An 8,915-nucleotide genomic window follows, 5' to 3' on the forward strand; every position below is an offset into this window, starting at 1 on the left:
TGCTTCTGATTAGACCTCCATAGACTTTCAGGAATTCAGTCTAAAAAGAATTAAATCCTCTCTGCCATCCCCAGCAAATGCTAAGGTGCTGCTGACTCGTTTAGTGAGCTTTCCCCTGGAGTTGGATCCTAGGTCTTGGGAATTTAGCTGGTGCATTCGGAGAGTGCCATTGAAGGCAAGCTGCTGTACTGAGACTGTTTCTAATGCCAATGCTGATTAGCTGTAAACAGGGAAATCTCTGTCTATGAAAATGTATTGTTCCTAGTATGGCAGGGTTGATGCTGTTAATCTTCTCGCTGCCTCAAATGGTGAATCTGTCAAATGTCAATCGGAGCATCAGTCACCTCCATATCCCACACAAGTACTATCAGCCAGGTGACCTTATGATTGGTGCACTTGCTTCTCACATTGTGTCCTCTGTTGACTATGAAACCTTCATACAATGGCCATCCATCCATCAGATTCTTAATCTATTGTAAGTATTTAAATTTTTCAATTCCCATGTGATATTAATTCCTAAGTTACCATGTGGGCTTAGAAATGCTTCATATTTATTTTCGCTATGGGGATTTATTACTTATAGGGAGGGGTGCAAAATATCCCCTCCTCCCACAGAACATAGCATCAGTCTTAGACTTAACCCTCTCCACCACCTGAATTTTAACATCTAACATGATCAAGACAGACAATAAATTTCTAGTCAGGTTTGTAGGAAGAAGGTGTATTATCTAGGATCCAGCTTTGAAGCATAGAAAGAGCAGTCTTCCAGTCAGATATGACAGGATGTTCTTGGTGGTGTGTTTCTCTCTCACCCCCAAGCTCCCCCATCCCATTTTCCTGAGCAGTGCTTAACGGAGAGGAGGAGCCATGGCCACGACCAGTCACAGGGGTGTCATAATCTAGAGAGCCCAGCATTCTGATGTCAACAGGAAATGGATGAATGGCCAGTATTGGGCTACCTAGCTCAGGCCTGTCTACACAGAGTAGCAGTGACTCTCCAGGATTTCAGACAGGCGTCTGCCCCAGCCCCACCTGTATCGTAACCAGATGCTCTACCATTGGTTTTTTCAGAATCTTTACCGCCTATCATCTGATTGGCAAGTCCTAGGCTCTGTGATTTAACCCACAGCGCCACCTGCGTCCCACCCAAAAGTACACAGAGTAATTGTCAAGACATAACAGGCAACAGAAGGTTGCTTGGTATCGGGGACAATAGCTTCATTGATGCATGGGATACTGAGGTGAGGCTCCAGAAACCTGCAAGAGAGCAACAAACTACAAGGAGGAAGCAGCTGGAGGGAATGACTTCTAGTTTCATTTTTCTCTACACAAAGGCACAGAGTATGGGAAACAAGCAAGATGAATGGGAGCTTTTAATACAGGATGGCAAATATGACCTAGTAGGTTAGTAGGCATTACTGAAAACTGGTGGGATGAGACTCATGACTGAAATGTAGGACTTGAGGGGCAATCTGTTTTGAAGGTGTAGACCAAACAGGATGGGAGGAGGAGCATTATATGTAAAGGATGTGTACACTTGTGAATAAATCCATGACCTGGAGCATGGAAAACAGATTGAAAGTATATGGTTAACATTGTAGGAGAGAGAAATAACAGTGACCTCCAAGCCAGACTGAAGACTTGGATGATGCCTTCTTAGAGTAGATTATGAAGCATTCCAAAAGAAGAGATATAGTGGTCATAGGAGACCTCAACTTCCCCAATATCTGTTGGAACTCAAACTCTGCCAAGACTGTAAGGTCCGACCAATTGCACTATTGCATCGGGATTCAAGATTACTTTAACATTTTGGAGAATTGAGTTAACAAAATAAATTTCAATAGGGACAAATGTAAGATTCTGCACTTAGGCAGGAAGTACCTACCTCACAAATATAAGCTGAAGGATACATGGCTTACTAGGATCTAGCAATCTTAGTGGAACTCAAGCTTCACTTGAGTCAAAGGTGTGATGCAGTTTTTGCTGTGTGTGCATTTAAACCAAATTCTTTATTGCTTTAATTAAATCTGCCTGTAAGCTGCCTTGTTGCTCCCTAGCACAGAAAGGCAGGGAACCTAAGTTTCCTTAAACAGATTGACAAAAAATGGTACACAGCAAAACGTTTTGATGTCCAACTCTCATTGCAGCGTTGTACCAAAATACTATCAGCAAATTCTGGCCTTGGTGTTTGCAGTCAAGGAAATCAACAAGAATTCCAATCTATTACCTAATGTCACATTAGGATTCCACATCTTTGATAGTTACTTCAGTGAAAGGATGACCTACTGGGCCACTTTGGAGCTGGTCTCTACACACTACAGATTTGTACCCAACTTCCAGTGTGACAAACAGAAAAATCTGATGGCCGTCATTGGGGGACTTGACTTTGAGGTTTCCCTCCACATGGCAGCCATCTTAGGTGTCTACAAGATTCCCCAGGTAAGAGTCAAACATGGTGACGTCCCCTCATTCTTCTTTCCTCTGTCCTGTTGAGAGAAGTTTTGCATTCCATAGTAGCCTTCTTGATAATTTCTGAATGTATTCAATAAAAGCTTTCATCCGCCTTCATCCATTTCCCAACGTATGCATGTTCTTCAGGGGGTATGAATGGAACATTTTGCAGATACACTTGTACACACCTACTCTATGTATGTGAACAGCTTGGTCTGCTGGCCTCAGGTAGACTCCAACCCGGATGAATTATGGAGGCTTCTCATCAGTCGCTTGCCCATTACCTTAATTAATTTGATCAGGATAATTTGGGGCTGTCAGGGGTGCCGTCAACAGGTCACCGGCTATCTACCCAGTGAAATCAGGGGAGCAGAGAGAGCTTTTCAATGGTTTCATTTAAATCCACAGAAAGACAGGAAGATGGGAATGTATGCTCTCACCCCTCAGCTAATGTTGCTCAGAGTCCCACTCCACCCTGCACTGACAATTTCTTCCTAGAAATCAGACCCCTCCTGCTGCCTATGGTGGCTGCTAAGAACAATTCTCCTTTGGATTCTGCAGAGCATGTCTGGTCCTTGTGGAAGGAGGGGGCTCTGACAAACTCTCTTGAGAGAGAATGTCACTTGGCTGCTTTTTCCTTCTCAGGTGTGACCCATCTCAAACCCCCACACTGTACTCTCCCCCCTTCCTTCTTTCTGGAAGGTTCTTGGAGTGCTACTCTCCACCACTACTCCTCATCTGCCCATTCTCTGACGGGCTTACTAAGACAGTGGGTCCAAAGAGCTACGGTTTCATCATTGCTATCCACACATAATCAATGTTTCTACTGCATTCATGGGAAATAAGTGTCTGTTTCCTTCTAGCTCACTTATGGCTCCTTTGCCCCAGAGGATGCTGGTCAAAGCCAATCCACTTCCTTCTACCGGATGGTGCCCAATGAAGCCCATCAGTACACTGGGATTGTTGAATTACTTCTGCACTTTGGATGGACGTGGGTTGGGTTGCTCGCTGCGGATAGTGAGAGTGGAGAGAAATTTATGGAAATCCTGCAAACTCGGCTTTTCCAGAGAGGTATTTGCTTGGCCTTTTCAGAGAGAACTCCAAAAGGCTCATATTTTGAAGAGTATTATGACATGATTCCCCAGTGGCTCCAAGCCTATCTTGCTATTGTGGAAAGCAAAGCCAATGCTGTCATTGTCTACGGAGAAGCCAAGTCCTTGTGTTTTTTGCAACTATGGCTAGCGGCAGGCGGTGCAGAAAACGTGACATCTATGGAGAAGGTATGGATTATGACTGCTCAACTGGATTTCTCAGCACTGGCCTTTCAAATGAGCCAGGATATGCAACCATTTCATGGCTCCATATGCTTCACAGTGCACTCAAAGGAGGTGCAAGGATTCAAAACCCTTCTTCGCTCCCTAAATCCTTTCATGGCAGGTGAAGATGGTTTTCTTCAGAAGTTCGGGCTCCAGACATTCTATTGTTTCTTTTCCAAATCCAGTACTGAGTTCAGTGAACCCTGCACTGGACTGGAGAAGCTGGACAGCCTCCCCTCATCTGGCTTTGAGATGAGCATGACTGGCCACAGCTACAGCATCTACAATGCCGTCTATGCTGTGGCACATGCCCTACATGATGCCATGTACAGATCCAGGGCAAAAGACAGAGGAATTGTGAGAAGATGGAGACCGCAGCTTCAGAAATTGCAGCCTTGGCAGGTAATGGTTCTTTTGTTGTTGTTGTATATCTTTTAACTATTATTTCATTTTATATTGTTGATAAAGCAAAGACAACAATTTTAACAACAGTCAAAAATTGAAAGAAGAATAACCAAACTGTAAGATAGGCAGGTAGGATGTGTAGTTGCACGTGAGTTAAATAAAGACTTTAAAATCCAAATTAAGTCCAATTTTATCAGATTACCAAGCATAGTTCCAGATTTGCCAGGTTTGTGGGGGGTTGTTTTGAAAATGCTGGTTCTGCTGTATATACCAAACATATAGAAATTGTCTGGAGGTTCTAGTCCTTGTTGAAATCTCAAATTATTTGTGATTAACTCTGTTATAGCTATACTCCAGAGTGTCCAGTATTAGACTTTTGGGCTGCTATAGATCAAAATTTGCTGTTATTACTGCTATTGTTATTATTTTGTGATTATATGAAATCTTGTCTACTGCCTTGGAAGAGGCAATGGCACATTAAAAGGCGATGCTGAATCTAAGATACGTTTGAGTTTTAAACAATTGTCCTTTTCCTGCCATCTCAATGCAGCTCCATCCATTTCTTAGAAGTGTCTCATTTAACAACAGTGTGGGAGAAGAAGTGTCTTTTAGTGAGAAGAGGGAATTAGAAGCTGGGTTCGATATTACCAACTTGGTCACTTTCCCAAATAACTCCTTCATCAGAATGAAGGTTGGATGGATGAATTTGGATGCTCCCTCAGGAAAAGAGTTTTCCATCAATGAAGACAAAATGGTGTGGCACAGGAGTTTTCAACAGGTGGGGCATGATTTCAGGAAATTGCAACTCCAGTATGTCCTAAATGTGATGCTTGCATCTTGGAAGCTTGGCGGAGACATGGATCCTGTATTTTTTCTCACTTGTTGTTTATGAAAACCTCTATGAATATCAAGAGGCTCTGATGCCCTGAAGCAGGCCAGGACATAGTTCATTATTATATGCTTGTTTGTTTATTACATTTATATTCCACCTTTCCTCCAAGGAGCTCAAGGCCGTGTGCTTACTTCCTGTTGTATCCTAACAAGAACCCTGTAAGGTAGTGTAGACTGAGAGCAGCAGTGACTGGTCCAAGGTCACCCAATGAGTTTCATTTGAACCCTGGTCTTCCACTTCCCTGTCTAGCACATTCTTTAAAGAAATCTAGGCCAGCAGATTGTGACCTAAGCCTAACCTCCAACAAACCTCTTTGGGGAGAAAGAAAAGGGAGCTGAGCCTGGAGACAGACGAGGCAGACTTCTGTAGAGAATGCCTGGTTTGGAGGCTAGTAATTCTCAAGATATAGTAGCAGAAGTCTGGCAGAGTCCAGCACTATCCTTGGTTTTGAGGCTGCTTAGCTTGTGTGACAATTGTCTCTTGGCCCAGTGTATTTAGTCTGGGGTTCTCAGTCCCCAATATTTGTGGATTTTCAGGTGGAAAAACAGAAGGAACCTGAGAGTGTATATGGTAGCTGCTAATTTAAATCCCTTAGGATGTCAAAACGACCTTTCAACCCTACTTTAAAACCTTTTGAGTTTTATAAGTAATGTAATTTTCCTAATAATAATATTACTGTTCAGGTGGACTCCCTCCCCTCCCTCCTTTTATTTTTTATTTTTTAAAAAACACATTGAAATGGCCATAACTTAATTTTCAGAGTCACAAAAACATCTTCTGTGTCATTAGATGCCATTAATGGCTGTTGACAGCTCATTGCTTTCAAAATTCTCTTAATATTCAGCAGGCCATTTCTCCCATCCACTTGATCCCATGCACCCCAGAAAATGGAGTTCAGTTTCTCCAAATGTCCATTATTTCCCCTGTGCTACATATTTCCTAATGGTTAATTAAAATTCACAGGTGCCACCCCTCTCTCAATGCAACAAAAATTGCCCTTCTGGTACTAGGAGAAAAAAGAAGGAAGGGGAGAAATTCTGCTGCTATGACTGTGCTCCGTGTTCAGAAGGCAAGATTTCATACCAGAAAGGTAGGAGACATTAGGTAGCTTTCAGATATGTGCCATATTAGAATTCCTGTGAAGGGTCTGTGGCAGAATGAAAAGTGTCACAGTTGCTGCTATTGATGTAGTTCTGATTTCCATAGTAATTGAAGTTCACAAACTTGGAGCTCTTCATTGCAACCAGCTGATGGCCCAGCAACGAGGCCCGGCTTTTTCAGAGAGGTGCTTTGCAAGCCCGAATGATCAGATGATGGTTGGGGTTTACAAAGCACACTGTTACCTGCTTTACACCTAACATCAGAGATGACATCAGATACAGGGCCGGTAGGTGTAACTTGCTAAAATGGCCCCATGGGCCAGAGGTTTTCTATCACTGGATTTCCTGGGTGGTGATGGAGATGAGTTGCACCGGTGCACCTGCAGGGCACAGGCCTCCTGCTGTCCAGACCCACCACCTTAATGTCCAGGCAAGCGACTGTGAGATTATTGTCTGAAGGAGGGGCGTCCAAAGCCCTTTCTCCCCATGCTAGTCACTCCTGTGTCTGAAAAGGATCGTCTCTTGCACATCCAACTGATAAGTCCCATACTGCCAGGAGGATGCCTACCTACTCTCAAGTTCCACCCTTGAAGGGAATCCATTCTTCTTTTCAGACATGGATGACTGTGTCGGATGCTCAGAAGATCACTATCGAAACAGGAACCGAACACAATGCATTCCAAAGTCCATCAGCTTCTTGACTTTGGAAGAACCGCTTGGGATGAGCTTAGCTTTTGGCTCCGTATTCTCCTCTTTGCTCACCATATTGTCCCTCGCCATCTTTATGAAGCATCAGGACACACCGATTGTCAGGGCCAATAATCGGGACCTCACCTACGTTCTCCTCCTGTCTCTCCTTCTCTGTTTTCTCTGTCCCCTCATCTTCCTCAGCCGACCAGACAGAGTGACCTGCCTTGTGCGACAAATGGCTTTTGGTGTGGTTTTCACCGTGACTGTTTCTTGTGTGTTGGCCAAAACCATCACCGTTGTTCTGGCATTCATGGCCACCAAACCAGGATCCAGAATGAGGAAATGGGTGGGGAAAAGACTGGCAAGCGCCATTGTGTTGACTTGTACTATTATCCAAGCTGGTATTTGCACTGTGTGGCTGGGAACCTCTCCCCCATTTCCCCATTTTGACAAGCATTCTGCGACGGGAGAAATTATTCTGGAATGTAATGAAGGGTCAGCTGCCATGTTTTACTGTGTCCTGGGCTACATGGGCTTCCTGGCCATTGTCAGTTTTGTTGTAGCATTTTTAGCCAGGAAACTGCCTGACAGCTTTAATGAGGCCAAATTCATCACCTTCAGCATGTTGTTGTTTTGTAGTGTTTGGATCTCCTTTGTTCCAGTCTACCTGAGCTCCAAGGGAAAACACATGGTGGCTGTGGAGATCTTCTCCATCTTGGTCTCCAGTGCTGGTTTACTGGGTTCCATCTTTTTCCCCAAATGCTACATTATCATATTGAGGCCTGATCTGAATGACAAACAGCAGTTAATAAAGAAGAAATAGCAAAGTACCCTGTTGTCACTCTTTTCTGTTACCGCAGAACATGGGTAATGAATTTGCTGCCGACTCCTTCATATAATTTCATTTTATTTGTTTATTGAACTTACTATGTGCATAAAAAAAAATCAGATGGTTCTCCCCCACCCCGAGATGTGGTCCCCACCTTTGGGAGCCCAAGGGCACAACTGGAAAACTGAGGAACTCTTGTGGACACAAAAAACCACCAATTTCACAGAAGAAAGTGTGGAGATGCCCAGAAACTCCACCTCCATCCTTTCTTGTAACATGAATCCATTCGTTGGGGTCCTACTCTCTGTAGCAAGAGACAAGCTTGCTGCATCTTCCATGTGACAGCCCTTGAGGTATTTGAAGATTGGTATCATATCTCCTCTCAGTCTCCTTTTTCCAGGCTAAACATACCCAGCTCCCTCAACCGTTGCTCATAAGGCTTGGTTTCCCACCCATCATCTTCCTGGTTGCCCTCCTCTGCACATGTTCAGCACACATTTTACCTCATGAAAATAAAATGGGGTACTTTGCCAAAAGCCTGACTGAACTCAAAATAGACTATGACCGCAGCATTCTCCTGATCCACCACATTTGTAATGCCATAAAAAAGAAAAGAAATGAGATTGGTCTGGTATGATAACAACAGGCCCAGGACAGAACCCTTTGGCATATCTGTGGCATCAGGAGATAATATCCCTATGCTATGAGGAGAAAATGAAAAGGAGGGAAATACCCCTCTTCCCAGAGAGAGTGACAGATGCCACATATACCTATTCTGAACTCAGAATTGTACATGCAGCTCTCTGTGTGTATGAAGCAGTACTTGAAGAAGAGCCAGGAAATAAATTCCCTACCTCATGTTTTGTTGAGCCCAATGGAGAGGCTTGGTTGGCCTAAATGCTGCAGGTCAGAGGTCCTTGTTGATTCCCCACAAGGAGCTTTCTTTACCTGTGTAGTTTCTCTTGAGTGATTGACAACTTTTAGGGTTCTGGATTGTGTAAGAAAGTAAAGTAAGTAGAGCAAGCTGCAGATGCTCTCTTCTGAGAACACAGTAGGTGATGAAACTCGCGGCAGGGGTGCAATAGAGGGGAAGAGGCAACAGGCTTATTCCTGCTCCCCCTCATTACAATGCCTTGAAAACACTTGAAGGAGGCTGCTGAGGGATTATTCTGTGTGGATCATTGTCTCTGCTTCTTCCAATGGACCAGCTGAGGCAAAGGGATCATTACTCT

At 43.9% G+C, this 8,915-nt stretch overlaps 1 protein-coding gene across 1 annotated transcript; it reads left to right on the top strand.

The window, feature by feature from the left end:
• Positions 1–2,127: 2,127 nt before the first annotated feature.
• LOC128399533 (vomeronasal type-2 receptor 26-like) lies at positions 2,128–7,677 on the top strand. Its single transcript, XM_053361094.1, has 5 exons — positions 2,128–2,439; positions 3,315–4,169; positions 4,723–4,950; positions 6,028–6,154; positions 6,779–7,677. Exons 1-5 carry the CDS (start codon positions 2,128–2,130, stop codon positions 7,675–7,677), a joined length of 2,421 nt encoding a protein of 806 aa, XP_053217069.1.
• Positions 7,678–8,915: the final 1,238 nt, after the last annotated feature.

This window comes from Podarcis raffonei, chromosome 13 (assembly GCF_027172205.1).
Source record: "Podarcis raffonei isolate rPodRaf1 chromosome 13, rPodRaf1.pri, whole genome shotgun sequence".
Lineage (NCBI taxonomy): Eukaryota > Metazoa > Chordata > Lepidosauria > Squamata > Lacertidae > Podarcis > Podarcis raffonei.

Coding starts and splice junctions, on each gene's coding strand:
- LOC128399533 (XM_053361094.1), top strand. CDS start 2,128: ATGTCCAACTCTCATTGCAGCGTTGTACCAAAATACTATCAGCAAATT. Junction 4,170..4,722: donor AGAAATTGCAGCCTTGGCAG/GTAATGGTTCTT, acceptor ATCTCAATGCAG/CTCCATCCATTTCTTAGAAG. Junction 6,155..6,778: donor CAAGATTTCATACCAGAAAG/GTAGGAGACATT, acceptor TCTTCTTTTCAG/ACATGGATGACTGTGTCGGA.